Below are 27,284 nucleotides of genomic sequence, written 5' to 3'. Positions count from 1 at the left end.
AACATTAGCAAACAGTGTTTCGATGTTTATCGACATTATTGAACCTTATTGATAAGAAGTCAACGAAATCCTGTCTCTAATCTGGAAAGCCGGTAAAAAGACTCCTCTATTAACTCTTGGAATTGAGTCTTCTCCAACTCTACCATGCACAACGTAAAGCATTGTGATGAATCGAAAGCCTAGTTCCGGCCTTTAACTATAAATTGAAAAAAAAAAAAGGTTCCTGCTTTAAGTTGAGCGTATGTTAAGTTATGGACGCACTTAGTTTCGGCTACGCTAACTCTCTCTCGTGCTCTCCAGACTCCCCCATGCATCCATAACTCGATATACGCACGTTAAGCATGAACCGATTCTCAACTATAATTACTATGGTGGCCCAAAATACTTGCTTTTGCTATTTTTGCTAGCAGACAGCACTTGGCAATGATGGCGACACCCGTTGTTAGAAATTGTTTCAATTTGATTGACAAACTAAGAGGATAATAGTGCAAAGGAACTGATATTTCTCGACATTGAAAAAAAAAATAATCCGAGATGGATGACTGATGGTTTAAGGATGCTATTTAAGATAATGGCCAGTGATCAAGGAACAAAAGCAAGCAATTCGTGAATGGATTTTCCCTAAAGTGCATGCAAAAGTGCACGAAAAGCTTTTCCGGTTTTGCGATCGACATGCAAAAACCTCTCCTACAGATACTTGTTTTAACTTGTAAGAAAGCTTATTTTGATCGAAAGTTTAAATGGTAAGATTTTTGAGGTAGGGTCGTACGGGTGGCTTTTGATAAAAACCGTTTTAAAGAAGTAAAGCCAAGACCTCTGACGGCCACTTGTTATTAGCCTCTTCTAGCAAGAGCATGGGGAAAAATAACAAATACCCATCACCCATTGTCTTGTGTTATGATTTTGACTTTGCATTTGTGGTCTGTTCCCTTACGATGAGCACCAGAGATCATATTATTGAAAGCATCTGGTGACCCCCACAAACTGATGTAGTTAGCCACCTTAAATGGCCGCAGTTTGAAGATTAAGGAGAGTGGATATCGCCTTAACACGCTTTTCTCCCCGTGGAGGTAACCAAATATGTCATCTTTGGATCAACAAATTAAAAATGAAGTGCTCTTAAACTCCTTTTTTTTGGAGGGGTGGGGGATGTTGGTTCAGCACTTTATAGAAACGTCATGCAAAGTTCAAAGTAGTTAAAGTGACGTCGTTACCGAAACAACCAAACCCTATAAAGCTGTAATTGATACCATCAATTAACACCAACTAATGTCGTCTTATTTTCTATTCACAGCGCACACTATCCCGTCAAATAATTAACAACTCCTGGTCCTGGCTGTTGCCTTAAAACACAAGGGGTCGTCAAGGGGAGACTTATCTCCCTACAAATACTTGATTCCAATCAAAATGGCTTGAACTATTTTAGATCGCCAAGAAGAAGTCCAAGAGGGTTAGGCAATAGACAATGACAGAGCAAGAGTGTTACCCGAGGTCGAGGTCGCGGGTAATGCCCGCGAAATAAAAGTTGTCGTGAAAGTTTTTTCAAACTTTCTCTGATTGTTCACTACTATGTACTATTTCGATAAATGAAACAAAACAAAAAAAAAAAACATAGGCCACCATGTCCGCGAACGAACTACGATCCACCCAATTTACCCCACAAACGCTTGCAATATTCGTTTCCAAACAAGACGGTTGCTTTGATCACTTCTTGCCATGTCTGGTGGTAACAGGAGTTCTATAAATAAAGTAGAACTTAGAAAAAGCGCTATACATAGAATGTATGAAACATAATCAGCAACTAAAGGTGAATTTCTTAGCAGGAAAGCAAAATTTGAAACAGTATCGACCCAAAACGTTTCTCGCCTGCGAGTTGTCAGTATCAGTACTTTATGCCTGCAAGTGGTGGGCAGTCTGTCGTCAATTTTTTTTGCTAAAAATTGTTAAACATAAAGAGGATAATAGCGTAAGTTAAAATAACGAAATAAGAAAGGTTGGTCACAAAGCTCGTTTAGGGGGAAATAGCCATTTGGTTATTTACTACGCAGCATATAGGAACACAGACTGTTTTCAACGCGAGCGCCTTTATGGCACAAGAAATTATGCGCACTTAGAATGCGCACTGCGATAAAATGGAATTACCTTAACAGTTCGAATCAACCGCGTGAAAACGTGTCGTAACGCGCGTTCCTGCCCATGTAGAACTGGTACGTTCTAAAAATAACTTATGGTGATTTGAGTATCTCTAGAAACAAAGACGTTGAACTTGCTTTGAATGTTTCCTGTCTTGGACTGTTTTAATAGCAATGACCTTCTCAGGTGAAATTCCAGGGCCACCCGACAAATTATTTCGTCCGTTCGGAAGTGCCAAACCTTATTCGCCTCGATTTGGGATTAGTTGTGAATAAACTTTGGCGAATATTTAACCAGTAAAAGTTTCGTCGACATTGGAAACTAATTATTATTATTAATATTATTATTATTATTATTATTATTATTATTATTATTATTATCATTATTTTTTTTTTTTTAGAGTGGCAAATATGTCTATTAAAGTGAGAAACAAGGCCAATCTGTATTTTTCGGAAAGCCAACAGAAATGCCTACTTAGGAGAGAATTTTGAACAAGAAAGCAAATCCGCTTTAGAAATGAACGAAGTGAAAGTTATGAAAGCCTAAGGCACAATAACATTCTCACGTTCACATCAGTAAAGCGACATAGTTTACCAAAATCCTGGTCTAAATAAAGAAAATAGTGCCACTCCACTCTCTACGTACGTTGAGAGCTCCAGAACTTGGATGCGATCTTTTTTTATATATAATTTTGTATTTATTAGCTACCTACTTTAATTTGTACAATTGTTATTCATACAACATTCAAGTGGCAAAAAAACCTTTGACTTTTCGGTAGTATACCGATGTTTAAGTAGAAATTATCTTTGATTCCATTGGTTTCCATCTCGGTTTTAGTTAAGTAGGATTTCTAAGTCACGTGACGAATCTGCTTAACAATGGTATCTTTAAAAAATTTAAGAATCCCGTTATTGTTGTCGCTGGATCTGGATTAAACAAATTCTCCTTTGCTTCCTTTGATTCTTCCAGTCTTTCTTAATATATCTGGTGTTGAGGCACCCATACTGTTTTGGTCAGCATTTCGCCGAACTTTGTGATTATTAAGATAGCTGGACACTGAATCCGACAAACTTCTCTTCTTTCGAAGGCAAATCTTCAGAAAAACGCTTCTAAATTGACGACTCCTCCAGCAGTAGATTAAAGGGTTAACAAACGAAGATGTAAACGTCAGTATCTTAACAAGAGCATTGACGAGACTCTGCTTTGACCTAAATGATTCGGAAAAACATTCGGGACACGTTTTTTGCAGAAAGTAGTAAAAGCATGACGGAAACCAACAGGCCACAAACACACCAATAACAATCATTATGGTGATATTTCCTCGGCGTTCATTGCGTTCCTTACACGCGCTGATATGGGCTTTGTTGCGCTTGGCATTTTTCTTATCACTTGATATCTTCTTGATATGAGATTGGGCTATTAAATACATGTAGCTATAGCACACTACGATGACAAGGAATGGAACCATGACATTCGAAATGATAACCATAATACTCCACCATCGTGTGGGATTGTAGTTGCATTCCTTATCAGGTTCGTTTGGATCCCATGGGACAAAAGGAAGTGACGACACGACCAACGCATCAATCCAAGCAAACATCAATGATAGGATAACTCGGCGACGTGTTACGATAGTCACGTGTTTCAGCGGATTTCGGATCGCAACCAGGCGCTCTACACTGATTACACTCAAGCTCAGAATTGAGGCATAACCAGTGAGAAAGTACGAAGAGCGAAAAATGTCGCACACAATCGTCTGAAGGGGTTCATCCCATTCAAACTTCTTCAAGATGTAGCTCGGCATAGCAATCAGCCCAGCCAGCAGGTCTGCGATTGCTAGGCTGAAGATGGAGAGATATGTCACGTGACGTAAGGAAGGGTGATTGTTGATTGCGAAGCATATTATGCTGTTTCCAAGAACTGTGCCAAATGACAGAAATGCCAGAGCAATTACCACAGGGGTTCGTGGCATCTCTGTGTAGTCTTCGTCTGCATGTACTGGGCTTGCAGGTGATAGAGAACTGTTTGAAGCGTCCGACATCAGGAAACTAATAAGGCAAAGAGAAAACTGTTAATTTTTCATCATAGATTTAATATTTAGTAAAGAAGGATTTGACCCGTGCTGTGTTATTTCTTTGGAATTGATAGAGACACCCATAAGCAATTTTGGGAGATGTCGGAGAGAAACGACGCATCACATTTTTCTGCGGCTTGTTTGCCCACACCAGATCCTCGCTTCTAAAGAAGTGTACAAATGTTGCTGCACGGTTATCAGAACGTAGAAAAATGGGATTATGGCCAAACTGCTCGATCAAAATGATGTAAAGCACGGTTTGCGTACGTTCAGTGGTAATCACCTCGTCTATCACAAATTACACAGTATTGTTAGGTAGCAACTCGCTTGCAATTGCAGTAGAGGTACCAGGAGTCTTCTTTGTTTCTAATCTTTCATTCTACTAGCGGCAGCTCAGCACAGCACTTACTCTCAACTAACATCTAACGTTATTTGCGAACCTCACTATATACCATAACTGTAGACATGTTTGCGTTTGCTGACCAAGGGAGCTCTAGCTTCACACTCAACCACTTAACTCGATGTGCGAAAACATACCTACATGCTTAACAACAACAACAAGTGGAGGATCACCAATGAAAACTCCACAGCAAAAGTACAAAGTTAGTCAATAAACCCAAACAGGAATCTCAGGGCCGGTAAAATCCAAGGTCAGCTTTAATCCTCAAGCATGCCTACTTTAAAATACTACACCTAAATTCGACAAATCCTTTCAGTAGACAGTACTACTCGATCGAAAACTAAGGAAATGCCTCTACGGGCTAACTCAAGGTGGTAAAACTTGAATGACCTTAAACCAAGAACAAACGGCTGTAAACGAGAAATACCTTTAAGCGTAAACCCTTAATTGAGACTACTAAAAACGTTCTAATAAACATGATTCCTTTTCAACATCCTAACATGGCCAGAACGTAGAGAAACGGGGCTATAACCAAACTGCTGGGTCAAAATGATGTAAAGCACGGTTTGCGTACGTTCATTGGTAATCACCTCGTCTAACACAAATTACACAGCATTCTAGAAATAAAGGAAAGCGCTAAGAGGCAACACTGTTACACGACTTAAGAAAAGAATTGCAAATGGCAATAACTAATCCGTGACTCTGTTGCTCGTTACCACGCACCATAAATCTTTCCTTACAAATTGTCTAGACCACTGACCTTATCAATTCTTACTGACTGCAACAGTTGACTTCCTTATTTTAAATCGCCACAGTGTTTTACCTGATATTAAATAGTATTTCGCGAAATGGTTATCAATGTTCTACTATGTCCGATCCTCTGTACGACAGACGCTATTAATTTCAAATAACTGAAATATTTTAATCAATCATCCACTGCGTTTATCATGTCCTCAAGTGTGGCCATTCAAATGACACGTCAGTAAGGACGGTCCTTTAGACCAATGCTTCTCATTTGTTTAAATCCATTTTTCCTTTGTTTTCCCAAAGAAAATTTAAATTGCTGGGTTTTCCTTCGACTTCAGGTACATAGCAGCCCTACAGAAAGGGTTGAAGGTTAAGCGTATTAAGCTGCACTGCACTGCACTGCTGAGAACCACAGTGTATACCACTTTATTGAACAACCCATGTTGATTTCCAAACAGTGTTCATAAACGTTATAGAAGTCTAAACGGATTAACTATCTGGCTGAACCCGTCTAGTGCTTCATCTAGTCCTTCCGTGTTCTCCTCCAAATTTTATAAAGGAGTTCTGTTCACTCTCTAAGAACTTTCGGCATCCACCGTTTGATCTTTTTTTTATTCCAATTCGTGACTAACCAAATTGGATTTTCCTTTTTTTTTTTCTTTAAGTGGGCGAAAACATAGTGATAATAACATAATGTCAACAATTTACCGACCAAGGTTATTAAAATGAGAGCTAGCCGGATACCTATCGATACAGACAACAGGGTAACTTATCTGGTTACGTCCAAATTATTTCTTACAGGCTTGTCACCGATTAATCAGCCTAGCATACCGGGCATATCAGGTGGATTTATTAGCGAGGCAACTAAACCTCAAGAACGCAAGGAGTTTAAGTGTACAGTGCTTGAGAGCATGGACGTCTACTTGTGGTGACATAAAACGCTCATAGCAAAATTACAAAATTATTCAAGCTTTTAGTTGTTAGATACGACAACCTCCCAATGCAACGACAGCAAGTTTGTTACTTGTTCAAATTGCTGTATGTGTTTTTTTCTTTGTTTATAATAATTATGTTGTTCGGCGGTGGATTTTTAAGCCGCCAATTGTCTGTAACACGGACAACTGATGGAAGATAACTACTGGCGCTGCTGGCTAATTGCTGATCATGACAAAATCGCGCCTTTTCACAAACCACCATTGTCAAGTCATAAACAGAGTAAACATGGACATTGTCTACGTATGTTGATTCAATTTTCGCGCTCCAGAAGCGAGCAAGCCGAACTGTTTAACTCATTATACGAAAGCGATAACTAATGTGGTTTTGATTTTCCTGCCGTTCAGCGCTTTCATCTGGTGCTTTATTCACCAACATGTGTACGGCTGACCATTTTCTTGTAACTCCCGAGTCGATGTCGGAATGAAAATTTATCTTAAAGTAACAATTTTCTGGCCCGATACTATTGTAGGTTTGGAAACCGAACTGCAATAAATTATCGGCATGGACATTGTTCCTGAGTGTTGCATGTTGTTTTCATTGTTTCATTTACTCGGCATACATACTTATCTAGTGAATCATACACTCTGTGTACGCGATTTAGAAGGCCAAGTTTATGTTTACGTCACATAACTGCACATACATCAGCTTTAGTGTTAATGTTTTTTCTGTTAATTACTATGTTCACATTCCTCCAAGCCATCCACGAAACTCAGGACTAGATCGTAATCATGGTCTGCCGATTTAATTCTGGTCGTACATGTCCCAAAACGCTAGCGCTAACTGTTAGCAGTTAAAATAGCTTCCCGAATCACCTTTCCATTGGTCAAATCAGGGCTCCATTCAAGGCTATGCTAAACTGGATTTCACTCAGACTGTATACATATTGACTGAAATAAATATTTAAGTAGAATTGTAATATAACGAAATTTCCGTCCAAAGCGAGTACGCTCCCGGTCTCGGGACGAAGCAATATTTATAACAAATCGGAAAGGACTTACCGGTTAGCTCGTCCGGTCACAAACAAAAATATTGATCCTATGTGGCTTGTAGCCGTCGGATAACCCTCTCACATTCGGAGAGCATTTGTCACTAGAAGTAAGAGCCTGATCAACCTCTTTCTAGCTTCAGTGAGCTGATAACCCCTGGCTACTGAAGTTTGACCGAAGTGAATACCTTCACTAGTAGACTGTAAATCTCTTTATCAACACCTTGTTTTGATTAATTTCTTAGGTAGAAATTTGATCTGCAGCTTATTAGCGCCCTGCTGATCTTTTAAAAATAACATCACGTTTTAAATTTGAAATAAGTTAATGAGAATAAACAACGTTTGCCGTAAACGTAGATGATCTACGTTTACGGCAAACGTTGTTTATTCTCATTAACTTATTTCAAATTTAAATGTTCAAACACCATTGTCTCCGAAGACAAAACGGCAAATAGACAAAACAGCAACAGACAAAACCGCAAATACCATGTACCATGTACCATGTACCGTGTAAAGTTGTTGAAATGGAAGTTACGGAATTCGATTCTAGACAATAAATTTTCCATACAGTTCTTGAATCACTAGGCCCTTAATTGACGTGAAGGAGAAACTTCGCTTTGCTTTTGCCTCTTGAAAAGTCGGACAATCCTTCCGGCACAACATTCGTCAGTTGATGGCCGAGAAGGTTCGTGACATTTTACGGCAGTGTGTGTTTTATATAGGATTACTGAGGTGCTCAATTAAATTATAGTTTTTTTCGTTAGTTCTTTTTGTTTTTTAGTACCTAATTCTCATAAGTGCATAATTAATTACATTCTGACAGACAAGGTGATTGAGCTCCCGAAAATTCCACTCCAGGTTATTTGTGAACATATAGCCGAGTCTATACATCAGATTATCCAGCGTTATAAGTGCCAGTTGCAAGAGGCCAGACACTAACCTTGAATAAAACAGAGAAAGAGAGGAAAGGAAAAAAAAAAAAAAAAACTCGGTTAGATTTGGTGCAAACTAAAAATATGTGGTTGACATTCGCCGCCGTGAAATGAAAAGCGTGAATCTGATTAATTAGTATACCCAATCGTATCAGTACTGCTTGTTGATTTGTGAATGCAACCTAAATGATTGAGGTCACTAAGGCCCAAACGCAATATATTTCATATGCATGCTCAGAAAAGAATACCCCCCACCCCCACCCCAACTAAACCGTTTAAATGTTAATTATAATCCATGAAGTGAGAGCTGCCGAATTAAAGCGTATAGTTTTGGGGTTTGCCCTACACATGAGACGACACTCACTTTGAAACTATTTTCTTTTAACTCATTTTGAAACAAACTTTCATCAAAGCCAAGATAAAACTGAAACAAAACTGAATGGTCACCTTAAAATAATAAACGCTCTATAAGCCTTCCAATGCTATATCACCGTACACGGGCACTAGTTATTAAAATATTATTCAGTCTTACTAGAAAGGGGATCCGGATTTTTCATGGCTGGAACGAGATTGAATGCTAAGACTATTTACCTTATCTTAAAAACTCTTATGGCTTCTGGAGGATTCCCTGCTCCTATTTCAGCAATAATGCGATTGATACAATTGGCGTAAAAGTTCGCGTGGCAAAGGTTAATAAAATAACATCGACAGTCAACTCAATGGGCTTCTACGCGAGAAACGTTTTTCTTCCAAAAGCCATCTTGTCAGATCACGAATGAGACACTAATAAACTGGAGACTAAATGGCATGAACCTTTTGTAGCATGCCGAAAAACGTCAGTTTAGACTGTCAGGGCACTAAAGGAAAGGGACAAAAAGAAAAAAATCTAGCCTCTTCTAGGCGTTCGGATAATGAGGAGCGGCGCGGGCGAAAACAAAACAAACAAAAATAATAATAATAATAATAATAATAATAATAATAATAATAATAATAATAATAATAATAATAATAAGAGAAGAGAACAACTCACACCACCTTATTACCATAAGCCCGCATAGCAGTTTTCTTCGCGCCACTCTCCCCTAGCCACTAGCAGAACGCCTGGAACAGGCTAGAATAAATCAAAGCCTCTAACAAGAGACAGGACTGCGTTGACATTGACAACACTGACAAAATATTGCATTTAGGTACTTATTATATATCAAGCAATTCATAACTCTATTACTGTTATATATTTTTTATTTATTTATTTATTTATTTATTTATTTGATACCGGTTGTTTCAGAAGGCTTTGCCGCTCGACCCTCGAATATCGTGCTCGCTCAGTTACTTACGATTTTTTCCCCGCGGGGTTTCGAGGAAAAGAGAGACTGCGCGCGCGCATTCTAGCATCGTTAGCGAAAAAAACAGTAAAAAAAAAAAAAAAAAAAAGCAAGCATGGCCAAACACGCAGAACAGACTGAAATGTTCAGTCTACTTCCTTTAAGTTGATTATAATTAATCTATTGTTTTTTCGACAACATCATCAAAACAGATGTATATGTCATCTGACGTATCTGAATCAAACGGTTTTTTTTTTTTTTGAATGACTGGCTTTGAAACAACGGCTTGAAAACAACCGCAATTATCAAAATAAAAAGGCTGTCAAACAGTTAAGGGATATTCATCATTTTTATAAATATTAAAATCAAATCATGAAATATTAAAGCACTCCAAACAGCTGTCAGATACGTTGGGAATTTTGTCCCTAGGCTTGAAACAGATCCCTTCTTCCCTCCTCCCTCCCTCATTTACATTTTTGGTATCACAAACATTGGCACGTCATAATGAAATTCCCGTTATTGGCTCAAACCGGAAAGCCGACTAAACATACTACCCTCTGCAGCTGATTGGCAGTTAATCGGCGATCAAATTCCTTCTTCAAATTCCTTATTCACAGAATTGCAAATCGTTGAACAAAACCTGGTCAGAGCGGTCATTCACAAGAAGCGGTAGGGTAAACGACAGATGCGCGGGGAAAGACACTCGCATGGACACTCGAACATGTAAAAAGACGGCCCATAGCATCACTTTTGCAAAATGTGGAGGTGCATGCTTAAAAAAGTCTCTGGTGAGATTAGCAAATCTGCAGTAATAAAGTTCTGCTACTTCTGGAATTCGGAAAATCTCCTTCTCGCTTTTTTTTCTGTTTGTTGTAACTTACACTAGGGACGCGATCAGTGTTTATGAAAACGTCGTGACGCCCGCGAGGCGAAAATCGCACTTGTCTACCCTCTGCAAAGGCGACATGACAGATCCGCACTTTTCGCGAAAAGTTCAACTTGTTGATTCTCTCACAGCTTCTTTCTACAATATAATTTTTTAGCTGTTGTGTGGTCTGTGCGACGGTTAGTGAGGTAACAATTTTTGAACAAAATATACAAATTCATAACTCGCCAACTGACAGATAGCCTTACACAGCCGAACGTATCTTTTAAAAGTGATCTGGAAGTAAATTAATCAATTTGGGATCGAACTTCGCGACCGCCAACGATAGAATAAATGATCCTTGGCTTAACTGTTGGTTGTGCTAACTTATCAAGACCAATAAGGCCGTCAGAGAACAGGCACTAATTCGATCGCGTATATCAGGGGATGACATTCCTGTTTTGATCAACCTCAATATGTTGTGCACAACTACCTAAACGATGGTTTAGAAATCTAAACATTTGCCGGACAGGTCCATGCACCACCGAAAACACATTCACTTACCCGTGTGAGTTTTCAAAGTTCTTGCATGAAAAGAAGCCCAGAAACGAGAAACCCTCTGAAACAATATCCCACAACAGACAGAAAACAAGACACGAAATACAGCAGGAAGGAAAATTAAGGTCAAGGGAAGTTGTAATTAAAAACAGACCAATAATTTGTCGCTAATTTGTTACCAAGGAGCTCAATTACGCAAACAGCCAATCCATTATTTATGTAAATACTAACCTCCTTTAGGATACGTTCTCTTTTTTTGTCAATTGTTTGTTTTTGTTCGTTGGTTTGTTCATTTTATTTGTGATAGATGTAAAACTTGGTAAAATGTATTGCACCAATTAAACTGCATTAATTTTTGCTTTTGTTGAAGACGTGGGGTCCCGATTCCCTGTCGGTGAAGATTCGAAAAGCTTCTGCGTTTAAACGTAATGATTCTACGTACATCTTGGCTTGTTTGTGTCAGGTTGATACGATTCTCAAAATCAGATTAGTAAATTCCGTTGCATTCCTATCTCTTGCCTAGAGCGTCAGCAATTAGTCAGCTTTTATGATATATTCCTAACGCTTCCTCACATACCTGGACCGAGTTTTACTCTACAGATCTGAGGTAACCTTCCTCTTTGGGTTAAAAAGAGCTCATTGTATATCCCTGCTCAATATGTTTCCAATGCAGGCACACCGCACTTGGGTTAGAGTATATTGAAACATTTATTCCCCTTGAAAGAAGAGCAAAATTGTTTGTATTTCGGCAACCTGTGGCCGTTTTAGATGTTTAAGATAACCAAGATATATTCGAGACACTCTTCGATTCGGAAGTTAATTAAGACACATAACTTATTCCGTTGTCCACTATCTTAAATCAGTCTTTTTGATGTGGAAAACTCCAATAAGTTAAAGTTGTGTTTCGCGCCTGATTTTCGTTCATCTGTCACAATGTATTTTTAATACAAAATAGACTCGCTTAAAACTGTAAAAGCTTTTTCTAATTTTTGTTTTAGAAACTTCCTTTTTGCCTAATTTCATATCGCACCAAAGTTGATTTTCAATTGACAGTGAAACACGTATTTTAACATGAAGCTTGCATTTATAAACATATAACAACTGGGCCCTGAATAAGAACATTACTTTTAGAAAGGTAAACAATTCCACGGCTTTACAAGACCAACAAGGCCGTCAGAGAACAGGCACTAATTCGATCGCGTATATCAGGGGATGACATTCCTGTTTTGATCAACCTCAATATGTTGTGCACAACTACCTAAACGATGGTTTAGAAATCTAGACATTTGCCGGACAGGTCCATGCACCACCGAAAACACATTCACTTACCCGTGTGAGTTTTCAAAGTTCTTGCATGAAAAGAAGCCCAGAAACGAGAAACCTTCTGAAACAATATCCCACAACAGACAGAAAACAAGACACGAAATACAGCAGGAAGGAAAATTAAGGTCAAGGGAAGTTGTAATTAAAAACAGACCAATAATTTGTCGCTAATTTGTTACCAAGGAGCTCAATTACGCAAACAGCCAATCCATTATTTATGTAAATACTAACCTCCTTTAGGATACGTTCTCTTTTTTTGTCAATTGTTTGTTTTTGTTCGTTCGTTTGTTCATTTTATTTGTGATAGATGTAAAACTTGGTAAAATTTATTGCACCAATTAAACTGCATTAATTTTTGCTTTTGTTGAAGACGTGGGATCCCGATTCCCTGTCGGTGAAGATTCGAAAAGCTTCTGCGTTTAAACGTAATGATTCTACGTACATCTTGGCTTGTTTGTGTCAGGTTGATACGATTCTCAAAATCAGATTTGTAAATTCCGTTGCATTCCTATCTCTTGCCTAGAGCGTCAGCAATTAGTCAGCTTTTATGATATATTCCTAACGCTTCCTCACATACCTGGACCGAGTTTTACTCTACAGATCTGAGGTAACCTTCCTCTTTGGGTTAAAAAGAGCTCATTGTATATCCCTGCTCAATATGTTTCCAATGCAGGCACACCGCACTTGGGTTAGAGTATATTGAAACATTTATTCCCCTTGAAAGAAGAGCAAAATTGTTTGTACTTCGGCAACCTGTGGCCGTTTTAAATGTTTAAGATAACCAAGATATATTCGAGACACTCTTCGATTCGGAAGTTAATTAAGACACATAACTTATTCCGTTGTCCCCTATCTTAAATCAGTCTTTTTGATGTGGAAAACTCCAATAAGTTAAAGTTGTGTTTCGCGCCTGATTTTCGTTCATCTGTCACAATGTATTTTTAATACAAAATAGACTCGCTTAAAACTGTAAAAGCTTTTTCTAATTTTTGTTTTAGAAACTTCCTTTTTGCCTAATTTCATATCGCACCAAAGTTGATTTTCAATTGACAGTGAAACACGTATTTTAACATGAAGCTTGCATTTATAAACATATAACAACTGGGCCCTGAATAAGAACATTACTTTTAGAAAGGTAAACATTTCCACGGCTTTACAAAAAACTCGTGGTCATGGAAACATTATGTCACGTGAACAATTAATGGTGATTTTAAATTGTTGCCAGACAAATTTTAGGAAAAGTTATATATAAACAATAGCCTCCATTTGGCGCGAAAATATGCTAGGATATTTGTCCGCGGGCATTTATTTATCTCTTCCGAGAAGCGAACAGTTTTCCGAGAGCGAAGTTCGAGGAAAACTGTGAGCTTCGAGGAGCAGATAATGTCTAAGGACAAATATCTGAGCATATTTTTAAAGTCAAATGCAGGCTATTGTGTTTATTATCCTTCAAATATTTTTCGCAACATGCGGGAATCTCGCGGGAATCGGCAGGATCTGCCATTCTGTCATATGTCAATCACGTCAAAGTTTGTCAGTTGGCTTCCAAAATCTCCACGTCAGATTTCGCTTCAGGTCGAAAGCGTTTGTTTGGGGAAAAGGTAAAACATTTGAAAGGAAAAGTAAACTTGTTTAGTTCCGTGAAAGACAAAAGCAAGATACAAGTGGCGGATAAGGTTACAGGGAATCTAACTACCTCTCGAGAACAAGCTAAAGATCACTGAAAGCGAAAACCTGTAAAGCATCGCATTCCGTAAAAAGTGTAAACTGCCGTCAACGAAACAGCCGGCGCTTTGTCGTTCTCTTCCTTTATCTCGTGCTCAAGTGGAGCAGCACTTTATATCGAAAATACAATTGTGGAATTTGCTAGCCGAAAACGACCTGTGAAGAAATCGAAGCTGAACCTGCAGTCGAATACGACGCCACCGGTTGTTTTGGCTGGATTCCATCAAAGCGCTTTCTTTGCTAACTTGACATTGAATGGAGCCAGCAATGAAGTCGTTCACAATCACTGAGGATTAAACTTGTTGCTCGAGAGTAGGACAAGCCGTTCTCTTCGTAGAGAATTTCGACATCTCGGGGTATCATGGCTGGTTTTTGTTTCGTGGACGAGATTTTATGTTCGCGAGCGATCTCGACCAGGTGAGCATTGATAGCATCATTTACCGGCTTGAACTCTGTCAGTAATAGTACTGAAATTTATGTTTTTGTTAGTTAAATTCCTTATATCTAGGCCAGCACGAATTGCTCTCATTGAATTACAACTGTAATATTTGCCGTCGTGTGAGCGAGCTTCGAGCTTATTAATTAAACTCTTTTAATAGCTTGTTGATGGCTTTTTCATTTTGCCAGACTGAAAGAAAACCATAAATACCCTTAAATCAGATGGGCTAAAACTTTTCGCCTTTCATATTTTTCAGTTTTACCACATTTTTAATTCAAGGACTGTTAAACAGAGTTCAAACCAAGAGAAAATGTCGCAAATACGAACTTGAGTATTTCAACATTTCGTTTACGAACAGCTTACCGTCAAAAAACGTTTAGAGCGTATGTTGTTTTCTGGTACTGGTTTATCGACCAGCAGGTTTATCTCTTCTTCTGTCACAAAAGCAAATCGTTCCCCCATCTTGACATTCATTTTAATTGCAAACTTGACGCTCCTTGAAGTTTTTGAAATTGGGGAATATCACTTGGGGAATATCCTCGGATATTCCCCAGTTTTAGCTGGGGTATATTCGGTCACGTGAGGTGTTTAGACCAATCGCGCGCGAGTGAATATATATTTGATGGATTATAAAGTTTGACGTTGACACTTTTAGTGCCCAACGAATTTACCAGTCGATGATTATGCCAATATTTTCGTATTGCGGCTATAATAGTCTTGGTTGGTCGGAATCCCGTAAACGCATGATCCGCTCCATTGAGAAACGAAGCCTCGAAATCATTTCCCCGAAATGCAGTCCGCAGAACCGTGATCTTCGGTTTTTAACAATTGACAACTTTTTACAAAAGAAAGCATGCTGCCTTGTATTTGACTGCCTTAATGGAACTGTATGCTCTCCTTTTAAGAATTATTTTCAACGAGTGAATCATAACGCTTTAAATACTAGAAACAATGGGAAAGCAGCAAAACTGCCCAAGGTCAAACTGGATTTTGCACGCCGTAGTTTTTATTTTTTAGGTGCCTCGATATTTAATTCTTTGCCTTTAAGTCTGAAAAACATTAATTCTAGATTTTTATTCAGGAAAGCCTTGGACGATTTTTATCTGTAAATTTTCACTGTAGTTCTAAATTAGTGCATGTTTTGCTTTTACATATTTTAATTATTCTAATTTGTAAGTTTTTAATTCTTAGTCAACAGGACCCCAGGGTTATCCTGTATAAATATTCGATTATTATTATTATTATTATTATTATTATTATTATTATTATTATTATTAGTGGCTTTTGCTTAGCCATGAATGTGGCTAGTAAATTGTTTTTTGACGTGAATTTTCGGAAACGCACGCCGGATTAATTTAACCGTGCCACACCACCCTTTTAAAGGTGGCTATACCTCTATATATTCTTTCTTCTCAAGACATTCACGTGTCCTTGACAAAAGATAAAAATGTCTCACAATTAAAAGGAACCTAAAATACCATAAGAAAGTGGATAATTATTGAAATCTGCTCCTTTTATAGTTACTTTTGATAATCGGCATTGGAAAGAAAAAATCCTAATGAGTCACTTGATAGTAATCAGGTAAATCTATAACATCGAAAATACAAAGTAGTCCCCGCGACGTAGGATAAATTCATTTCATTGTTTGTTGTTTCCTCTCAGATATTTCCAAAGTTTAATTTTTAAATACCTTAGGCAGCAACATGGCAAGAAAAAGGACAATTAAAACTATAAATACGTGCCTTAATCTTGAGTGGCTTTAAACAGGTGTTTTCGGAGCTCGGTTTTCGTGCACCTCGCCGGTTTTTTGCTTAATGTTCTTATAAACTCTCTTTGTCTGCGTCTTATCAAATAAACGTGACAGCATTGCTTTTAGTGAAAATTACTATCAACATGTTTGATTTTATTTTGCATATGGAGCTTACTCTCATTAGCACTTGAATAATCACCCGGAAAAGTCAATTTGAAAGACATCTGCGCCGCTTTCCTCACGAAACGGGAAACGAAAAAGAAAATGTGTTTATCTGTTTCTGGGCTTAATACTTAATTTCTTTTTTACCTTAAAATTACGGAAAGGAGATAAAAAAATAACATAATATCAAAATGATGATATTTCTTTTATAGCAAAACAAAATCTTATCTGTCAATTTTATTACGTTTCGATCGAGTGGTAATGGTAATACAATTTTCGTTTCACAACCTCTTCTTTTTCGTGAAAGTGTGCTGGTCGCCCGGTTAAGGAAAATTAGAAAGAATTTAGAGAAAAAAGCGTTCGGGAAAAGAAAAGATCGCTTATCGACAATTTATAAATAAATAATTTCAAGCGAGCTTTGGTCCTTTTTCTCCATCACTTCTACTTTGCACTTGGAAGAACCGAGGGTAAATAAAGATATGATGATGACCACCATTGCTTTAGTTTTAACGCCCTTATGAAGATTATTTAAATGTCTTAGTTACTTTAAGATGCATACAAACCAGGTTAAAAATAGTAGAAAGCTTTCTTTAAAGAAAAGGTGTCAAGGCCTTTTCTCGTGCCTGTTTTCTTTTTCTTTCTTTTTTTTTCCCTGTACGAAAACCTTTTGTCGATGTTATGTAAACATTTGTAGATCCGTTTCACTCCATACTTATATGTCGACCCTTTTAAAGCATATCCAATAACTAATGCATACCTGCTTATACCCAGTTATAGCACACTAAATAACTCACCTCATACCTTGATCCACTTCATTTTCTAAATCATCCTTGCTTAGAGATATGAACTAGCTAGCTAGTTTAAAATAGAATCATGCATGCGTGACCCACTGCTGGTTTGTTTTCGAACTTAGCCGTGATTTTTACTGAATCCAATCTCCATACACCTCATTAATATTTTGAGCACGCATAAGTTTTTCGTTAGAATAATTAGCAGTTGTTAAAAGGAAAACAGAAATCTTTTTTGCTTCAGACCTGTATTAATCTTACGGGCTACATGTTGTTTTTAAACGAAGAATCAAATTTCTTATATTTTCATTGAAGGATTACGTGTGCTCGAATTTCGCTGAAGCTTAGGAAAGCAAGCGAATGCACCTCCAAAGCCGGGAATCTATTTCCAACTGCATCAACCATGTGCAATTAGGAGGAGCAATTTCTCTTCGAGACAGGTGTTGGACTCTGCAACCGTGAGAGTTTGCTTACATTTGGAGCTGTTCTTACTGGTACTTTCTTGCTGCTAATAAAAGCAAGTTTAGCATTCAATGCTTAAATTCTACTTACACCACGAAGTGGTACTTCTAGCTAGAATTGCGTTCAAATGAAATACGAAATGGTGGAAAAAAATTGCCGTAATATCACTAATGCACTGAATTTTGATTAACTATGGAGCAGGTTTATTAGAATTAATTAAAAATTTTAAAGTGGCTAACAAAATTAAAAAAAAAAAAATTCTGTGAGTGAGAGTCAATAGGACGCCATAGAAGCGATTTTTCTTAATTTTGTGATCAGGTCTCTAAATTGAACATTACTAAGAAAATTTTCGATCCCAATTAATAGCATGTTTTTTTTTTTTAATTTTATTTTTTTTCTTCCATGATCGTAGAATTACCATTAATATTTGGTAAAGATCTCCTAGTGATTCGCCGGTATACGCATTTATACACCAAGGTGAAGAGAGTAATGTGAAGCAAGGTTTTTGGTCTAACGAAACGATGAACAAGCTAAGTTGAAATGGAACAGGCACAAACTGCAACCTCTTTGTCTGGTCATATGAAGAACGTTATAATGAAATAAGGAAATCTCAGATCGCAGCATTGTCTTGAATTGGTTGCATTAACTAGGTGAAATCTGAATTTCGGTCTTCCCTTTTTAAAGGATCTAGCCTGGGAGAGTTTTTACTATTTTCTATTTATTCATGCCGGTCTCAGTTAAGTCCTTAGAATGGAGACTTCTCGCATCCCCACATTCCCCTCACCTGGGTACAGGAAGAAAAAAAGAAAGCGAGGCGGTCCGCGGGAGACATGGAGATGGACAGCGGAAGGAAGTTGGACTAATTAAGAGGGTGGACAGAGGCAGCGTCGGCAACAAGACGATAGCAGAGCCTATCATCATCATCAACAACATCATCATCATCATCATCATCATCATCATCATCATCATCATCATCATCATTTATTTGCCTTACTAACAAAAAATCATTCTCTCCTGGAAGGAGAGAGCTAGCCTGTTCCAGGCTCCTAGAGAGACGCGCGAAGGAGAGGGCCTGGCTAGGAGAGAGCTCACGGCCTAACTCTCTGAACGAAGAAAATATGGAAGACGATGATGATGAATTGAAACAACACAAGCCGGATATAAACAGAAATTTTCTATAGCTACCTTCAAAGGAATCGACAAGAGACTGCTCACTGAATAAGCAATTACTCATTCTCAATGCTAGGACCACTTAACGGAAGTACATTCATGAAGATACATGACTGTAAAGATTAACTGGGACGTTCTGCCTGGTGATGCCCGAATTGATGGCAGGTATGAAAATAACGAGAAGTCAATATAGGAGAAATCATCTGATATAAAAATCTGTCACCTTCTCCAATCTGATTAGTCAATGATAATAGCGCCATGCCAGCTGGCACGTCACCATTTTCTCGCGTTTTTCAAACCCCTTGCTTTGTAATTTACAAAAATATATCTTGACACTTCCATGAAAGTGATTTTTTGCATGATTGCAACATTCATAGCTACAACACCAGATTTGTATCAAACCTTAATTTTCATCGGCCTAGGATAATGAATAATTACGGAGCTGCCACTTTTGCATTTGCAGGGTCTAAAATTTGGGGAAAATTTCCTTTAAATTATAAATTGCTCTTATACAATAGCTTCTACAAGCAGTACAAATTGTACCTTTTAAATACCCAATGAATATTGGGTATTTAAAAGGTACTGCCCTCACTATTAATTATCATTTCTATTGTTTTTTATGTAAAAAATTGTAGTATGTTTCTACTATTGCACTTTTATTATTCTTTCCTTTTTTTTGCTCTATTTAGTTGCACGTTATACGCCAGTTAGTTGCACGTGGCAGGGACCAACTCGGAAGCCTAAGCTCCTTTGGTCACTGCGCACATTTTACTTTTCACATTTATGTAATTTAATGCTGCCTTTATGTTACTTTTCTAATAAATTGTAATTTCCTTTTTGTTGTAAACCATTGAAATAGTGCAAAATAATAAAACCTTGAAAACCTTGTAAACCTATGATACGACTAGTTCTTATTTGTATGTATGGTCTGTAGTGCTCCCGCTCAAAGTTTGATGAGAAACTTTGCTAGGCAACCTGGCGCGTGCAGCTAACTTGTTCGCGTAATGCAGCGCGCGTAATTTAGGGACCGTCTATAACAAAACTTTAATTGAGCAACGGCTTCCTACTTCTCCTAGTGTTTTAGCAAAGTAAACGTTATGAAATACCTGCTGATTTTCTTTTCTGAATACGATAGGTGAGATATTACCGACATTTGTAGCGACAAAGTGATCTCATTGAAAATCACAATCTACCGGAAATGTTGAATATGCGGGGTAATCATGGTATATATGGACACGTTCCCAACACATGACGTCCCGTTAAAACTGATTTTTACTAGTGAGAGGATCTGTGTACGAGAGGAGCAATTCTACTTGACATAAGACTGTAATGTGCTCAAATTTGATTGGCTATTAAAGAGTTCAAGGGACGTAGGGACACATTTCTTCCAATGACGTCCGAAGTTACTTGATGTTGTTGGATAGAGTCATTTTGCAGAACGTTCTCTCACGTTTCATGTGCATTTAATTTTCGCATAAAGAGAAAGCTGTTTCAACCTTTAAAACCTTAAGAATTTGCATTTGTTGTTTTTTTATTTGGCTTTCGTTTTTGATCTTCATATTTTTGAAGCACTTGCATGCGTAGACAAAAATTTTACTCACACGTGGGTTAAGATTCGCGGACGGCAAATTACAATCTTCAAAAATCATTTATTTCTCTCTGCTATGTCGGCCAGAAGTCAAATTTAATCGACAATGACAAATTTATTCTGAGATTAAAATGCTTGGGGCTCATTTTTAATTAAGGTTGATCAATTCACGTAAACTTTGTAATGAAACCGGGGTAAAATATCCTCGTTTGAGCCGCGAAAAATAAAAATACTAGAGGAGGCACTACAACACAGCGAAACGTCAATTTTTTTCTTCTCACCTTTTTTCTCGAGTACCTGCTTCCACATAGGATTGATGTCTTAGTGTCCAAAACAAAATAAACCGCAACATCATTCCAATTTGACTAATCTTGTATTGGTTTGATTTTTTGGTCTTCACGTGCACGTGGTTACGTGCGGTTCCTTGGTTACCAAGACCTTCGCAAATTCTCGTCCATACATTCACTCAACATTGTCGACAGGGTAGATATTTTTTGATCACGCACAGCCAAATTGTGGATACAGCTTTGGGAAAAATAGTTCAGCAATATAACACTGGGTCGTTCCGAACCAAAACATTTTTTGCTTCAAACTCTCATTTTTTTAATAGATGATTTTTAATTCTAGTAGATCTAACCACGGACGTTAGTTTCAGTTGATATAAATTCCACTAAAATCTAGCACATCATATGCTCATAGAATATAGTTTCAACTATTTGTTTTGAACAACAGACATGACATTTCCGTTGCGTAGAATAGGTTGATTACCGAAACAAAAGAAAATTTGCTCCCATAGTTTGCATAAAAATGGAAGTTAACTCGCAGAGGAGAAAATGTTCCTAACCACCAACATGGCCGCCATGACGTCACATGCAACCAACCTATCTTGCTACCTACAATAGGTAGTATGGTTTAAAATAATATCATACAAAGTTTGTCATGTCCTTTTCGCACACCCAAACGTTCTCATCTTCTATGACCGAAAATTCCCAGCACCTGTTCAAATGTGGTATCATGAATTTCAAAATTACCCATATAGACAAAAAGGCTTCAGTAAAACCACTATGTTTTTTAAATGCCGGGCTAACATGTGCAAGGAATGATGCACGACAGTAACCGATGAGATTATCGGTAACCGATGAGATTATCTTTTTATCCTACACGCGCATTAAAAAATAAAATTACAATAATCAACAGTGCTGCGTCGCCTGGATTGTTTATCGACAAACATTGGTTATTGAACGGCGCCAAAACCTTTTAACGACTTCTTTCATGAAGTGTGTGAGCAATATTTTTAGGGCACGAAAAAGCTAATATTCACCTTCAAGTTTTTCTTTTCATTTTTAAAAGTTTTGATAAAAAAAATTGTAATTTACCCTTACATCCGTGGCCTTCTAAAATTTCTTGACCCGTTTTAAGAATGACATTTTTTTTTTTATCAATTTTCATTAAATTGCCTTCCGTGGGCTAAATTAGTTTCACCAAAATAAACTGAATATTCCTTCGCCCTTTATGCGTTGACGCCGAAAAATAACAGATGGATTTTCTTTCTGCCACGTAGTTAAAACGGTTTAAGATAAGACAGTAACGACGCCAGTTTTCTCACGCAGTAATACGCGTTTCAAAATTGCTATCTTCTTAGGTAGCGCTTTAGGGAATCATCGCTAAATTTGCATGTATTTATTCAAATTTTCGTTCAAACAAGCAAGAGAGTTTTCTCTTAAAAAATTAAATGTAGCTAACATGTGATGCAACTAACATTCCTTCTCCTGGAATGATTTCGATGATTCAGCGTGGTGAAGATTTAACATATAGCTCAAATATATTTTAACGTTGTTTTGGTATAATTTAAGCTGTGCGCGCTACTAGTATCTAAACGAAATTAATTAAATTTCAAAGAAGATTAGTAGCCTCTAGCTATAGAATCTGTATGTTTTCTTATCCATGCCAAAGTCGTGTATAAATCAAAGAAACTTTATAAATGTGGTCTAAATACAATACACACAGCTTACTATGATTTTTTGTGTGATACTGAAAATACCAGAGGCACGTTTCGTTGTGCATATCTGTTCGACGGTTTCCGTTTTCCGTTGCACACTCGAAAATTCAGTATTTTTGTTTCCAGATTACCGAGAAGAAGAAAAAATTGCAAATAAACCGTGTTAAGTCTGTGATTATCTCTTTTTGTTACCAATACCAACAGAAACTTGTTAACATGACATATGAAGTCATACCTCGTCAATCGTGGTCTTTTGATGTCAAATCCGTTAGTAGTAATTATAACTTCAGCTTTGCCAACTTTCTCTCTCACCCTCCAATCCCTTTACTTTTCCTTCCAGGTCACTTAAACTGCCGCTAGTTGTTCTTTAGCGCGTGATACATGATTCACGCCGACTGCAAACTTTATTGAGTTTTATTCTTTTTACGCGAGCAGGTGAGGCTTAATTAACTTTAAAATATTTCCCAAATAAAAATTCGCTAATGGATAAAGAACAACAAAAATTTAAATAATGACTTTATACTGGATGGCGCCAAAAAGTTGCACACAAAGCTTTTAAACAATTAGCGATCTCCAGGATTATGTGCATTCATCAATCAGTGCGGCAAACCATTTGTTGCAAACTTAACATTACTTCTCAGATTGAACCTTTTGCTTCATTATCTTGTTTCAAACATATTCTAGTCTATAGTCCCTTTCGTTCTCCTTGTTTGTTTGATTGTTTTTTTTTTTTGTTTGCTGTTGTTGTTGTTGTTTTTTTGTGGTTCAGACTATTTTATATATAAATATATATAATCAAGCGTTTGCTTGTTTTCTGTGGCTCAACCAATTCGTTCTTTCTTAATTTTTAGTTTTACAACCAAGTTATTTAGAGCATCGAAACTCAATTTAATCCAAATCGAGGGGTAGCACTAATCTGTGGAACTGCAGACCGCGGAACCGCGGAACCTGCGGAACCCGTGGAACCGGCGGAACCTAGAGAAATAACTAGTTTTTTTTTCGCAACTTACATACCAGGTATAAGGATACAACTGATTTCATTGCTGTGTATAGACCCAGATTTTTTTTACACGATTCGACCAAGAGTCTAACTCATTATTTTTCCTTTGTTTGAAGTCGAACAAAGTTTGCAGTTACACCGAAGTACACATAAATTATCTCCCTTAAAATTCCATCTCTTCTAGTATATGCTGGTATAAGAAATGGCTGGTTTCCAAACGTCCCAAGCTTATTGTTTTGCTTTTCTGAACTTCAGCTTAGGGTGATTGCCAAACAGAGAAATGAATTCTTGAGGGCAACATACTGTCGTTTTATGGCTGATTATACCACGGCAAATGTTATTGCCGTCCTTTTCTTCTCTTTCGGTTCACCTCACCGCGTTGCCGATGCAATCTACGGATTTTTGAAACAGATACGGTACTCTTAAAAAAAAACATTGGTTGTTTCCTTTATCGAGCTCCCGTATAAATATTGGTGATAAATCACCCGCCACCTCAAGTCCTAGTGCAGAACCTTCATGATTTTGTGAGTTCATTAATGAGCTTGGTAACCTCTCGCTCGAATCATGACGGTCGAATCATACTGTCGTGTCAGAAAAAAATCTCACTTTCTCTTGGTCGAATCATGTAAAAAAAAAAATCCGGGTCTATACACAGCAATGAAATCAGTTGTAACCTTATACCTGGTATGTAAGTTGCAAAAAAAAACAACTAGTTATTTCTCTAGGTTCCGCAGGTTCCGCGGTTCCGCGGTCTGCAGTTCCGCAGATTAGTGCTACCCCAAATCGAGTAGTTGCAAAGATTAGAAGAAATGTAACATTTTAACAAGGATAAAATCTTTATAACATTAAAAAAAAAAGTAGATAGGAGGGAATCATATTTAAGCATGAAGAACTTTCATACAATTTTTGCAAATCGACAAGATGGCTGACCTACATCGACGTGTTCACTTTCATCCAATGCATACCAGGAAATTCACCAAAACAGAACATGTAAACCCTGAAGGATGAAATTAAGCCGCATGCAATCAAAAAAAGGTTTACTTCTTAATATTTTTTGTAAGTTTTCTTTGGATTTGGAGGTGAGAGATTGCTTGCTATTCTGTGACGAACGTCTTTGCTTCAAAGCTAGCACCTGTCCATGATTTTTTTTCAATTAATGGAATTTACCTAAAAATTTATCATAAATGAAATATGCCCAGAACTGTCCTTCAAATTTGTCAGTTCTGTTGTCAAAAAGTCTGCAAAATTTGATTAAAAATGTCCACGAAATTCAAATAGCCGAAGTTGTTCATGGGTGAGCCCACGATTAAAAAACTTTGTCACACAAGTTGGTGCTGAATTTAGATTGGATATATTATTCAAATGAAAATTAATTTGTGCTTTTTACTGGTTCGATTACTAATACTATGTAGTTTAAAGACCATTATGACTTAAGCCTGTGCCAGTAAGTAAAATTGAAAAAAAAGATCGCCAGGCAAAATGCGGAAAGGGGAATGTTTTCGAAGCGGGACTGTTATGAGGAAATTTGTGGGTGAAGATACGCGTGTAATATTAACCCTAACCAGTCCCCCACCTCCCCTCTCACTTCCGTTTCCGACCGCAACCTTCCTTTCACAGAAATACTGCGTAACGAGTTACAGGAAAAGCAGCTAATGTAATTGTCGTTAAGTCTTGAGAAGAATTGAAGCGTGTAACAACAACCACGACGGCAACGCCAACGAAAACGTCACTTGTAAATAAAATTAAGTTCGGGTTTATGCTACCTCGCGATTACTCCAACTCGTTTAACTTGCACAATCAGATCACAAACAGAACAGGTGCATGTGAACAGCGTTAAAGTAAAGCAAAGAATAAAAACTTCACTGTCGTGTCGTGTGCTTATATACGTTCTCCACAAAACCTTGAATTTGGTCATATCACGTCGTTGTTTTGCCGAGGACGGCGAATAAAAAGAACCAAATTCACAACGCACGTGCAAGGCCGTCGTTTTGCTCAATTAATCATATTGTTTTGTGACGTTCTCCTTGCCGTCTCCGTAGTAGCAACTTGCAACGCAAAGCCCTCGTCAGCATAGAATTGTTCAATTGCCTCCTGGAACGTCAAAGGCTTATTTACAATTTTCTTGTTCTTGGGGGGCGTCGACTGGTATGATTTCTCTAAGAAATCCCTCCTCTGTTAATAATATTTCCTTAGTACTGAAAGATGAAAAAAACAAAAATACTTACGTTGTTCGTTGTGTTGTGTTCAAATTCTTCGTTACGTGAGAAATATTTTCGTTCTTCGAAGAGAATTGCTCAAGTAATGTGCCCGGTCTTTGACTTAAAAATATGTTGCTCCTTCCAAGTTAATGGCTCAACTAAATGCGCTCGGCTTGATCTGTCAGGTATATTGTAAAACGGGGACAACATGCGTTATTACAGAATTGTTGTTACATACAGGTTTCCATAGTGACGTAATGCGATTGTTGCTTTCCCGATAAAGCGTCAAATAAAGCAAAAATGAAAAAAAATTCCCCCATTTCCTTTCTAATTACTCTTCGTGTTTCGCCCTAAGATCGGCTTAAACCGTTTCAAGGTTAAAATTTAAATTTCGTTGATTTTTTTCATGTTATTATTACTATTTTCGTGAGATTTCTAGAACGGCAGAACGCTTAATATCTAAATATCTAATCATTATTTAACTAAATATTTAATCAGGCGGCAAGACTTTTATCAGTAATATTGCACGTCTTAAATTGTGTCTGTGCCGCGTCGATGTTTAGGAACAGAAAACCGTGAAAATGTGGTTAGTTTCCCTGGTATAGAGCCACATAAAGCTTGAATGTTAACAAAAGATATATGTTTTTGAGAGCAACCGAAGCTAATACCAACGGAACGGCAGAACGGCAGATCGCTTGTCTAAATATCTAATCAAAATTAAACTAAATATTTAATAAGGCAGCATGAATTTTATCAGTAATATTGCACGTCTTAAATTGCGGCTCTAATGACTCAAGTAATTGAATCGTCATGCCGCGTCGATATTTAGGAACAGAAAACCGTGAAAATGTGCAAAAAGCCTGAATTGTAACAAAAGATCTGTTTTGTGAGAGCAACCGAAGCTAATTCCAAGTTAAACGAAGACAAACTGTTGTGGATTCTGAAAACCGATATACCTTATCTGATTGGTTATGTCTGATCGATAGCTGCGTTCCATTTGAACATCAGAATACTATGGTTTGTTCCGCCAATGATTTAGAATCAAGATATATTTAAATTTTGTTCAAAAAGGGCAGTTTTCCACGAAAACGATGAAAATAATGCTCCTTTTTTTTTAGGACCTCCTCTCTTGGTTGTTTAATAGACAATTGGTTGCTCTCACAAAACATATCTTTTGTAAAAAATTCAGGCTTTCAGGGCGGCTCTAGACCAGGGAAACTAACCACATTTTCACGGTTTTCTGTTCCTAAATATCGACGCGGCACAGCCGCGATTTAAGACGTGCAATATTACCTATAAAAGTCATGCCGCCTAATTAAATAGTAAGTTAAATAATGATTAGATATTTAGATAAGCATATAATTGTATAACGAGTATAATTGTAAAACACCAAACCATTTTATCTAGTTCTAACAGGTGTACGTATTTGGGCCAAGATAGACTTGTTGCAAGAGACCACCGTTCATATTCTAAGAAAGCACACCACACTTTTTAAATTTAAAAACATGTTTCGACAGAAACTTCTTTCATCTTCAGTTTAAATTACAAAGCACAGCAGAGTTGGATATATAGTGTGAACCAAAATGCTAATTAACTACAAGCACAAAGGAAACATGACAATGTAATATATTACAGACCAATGTGAGTGCTTTTTCGTGGGATAACACG

At 37.5% G+C, this 27,284-nt stretch overlaps 1 protein-coding gene across 3 annotated transcripts; it reads right to left on the bottom strand.

Annotated features, from left to right (window-relative positions):
- Positions 1–2,500: 2,500 nt before the first annotated feature.
- On the bottom strand, positions 2,501–25,851 carry LOC146477942 (histamine H2 receptor-like). 3 transcript variants are annotated; one of them, XM_085112666.1, is made up of 2 exons: positions 25,644–25,851; positions 2,501–4,181 (listed from the first exon to the last, which is right to left on the bottom strand). In XM_085112666.1, exon 2 carries the CDS (start codon positions 4,172–4,174, stop codon positions 3,065–3,067), a length of 1,110 nt encoding a protein of 369 aa, XP_084968792.1. In that variant the 5' UTR covers positions 4,175–4,181; positions 25,644–25,851; the 3' UTR covers positions 2,501–3,064. The 3 variants fall into 3 exon arrangements, with proteins under 3 accessions (XP_084968792.1, XP_084968793.1, XP_084968791.1); XM_085112667.1 differs by lacking the exon at positions 25,644–25,851 and adding an exon at positions 17,213–17,344; XM_085112665.1 differs by lacking the exon at positions 25,644–25,851 and adding an exon at positions 7,349–7,555.
- Between the last annotated feature and the right edge of the window lie 1,433 nt (positions 25,852–27,284).

This window comes from Pavona decussata, unplaced genomic scaffold, assembly GCF_977016875.1.
Source record: "Pavona decussata unplaced genomic scaffold, jaPavDecu1.1 SCAFFOLD_67, whole genome shotgun sequence".
NCBI lineage: Eukaryota > Metazoa > Cnidaria > Anthozoa > Scleractinia > Agariciidae > Pavona > Pavona decussata.
The sequence above is the reverse complement of the archived record's forward strand: the minus strand, read 5'-3'. Positions and strand labels throughout refer to the sequence as shown.

Excerpts from the sequence above, each read along its gene's own strand:
- LOC146477942 (XM_085112666.1), bottom strand. The coding sequence starts at position 4,174 with ATGTCGGACGCTTCAAACAGTTCTCTATCACCTGCAAGCCCAGTACAT.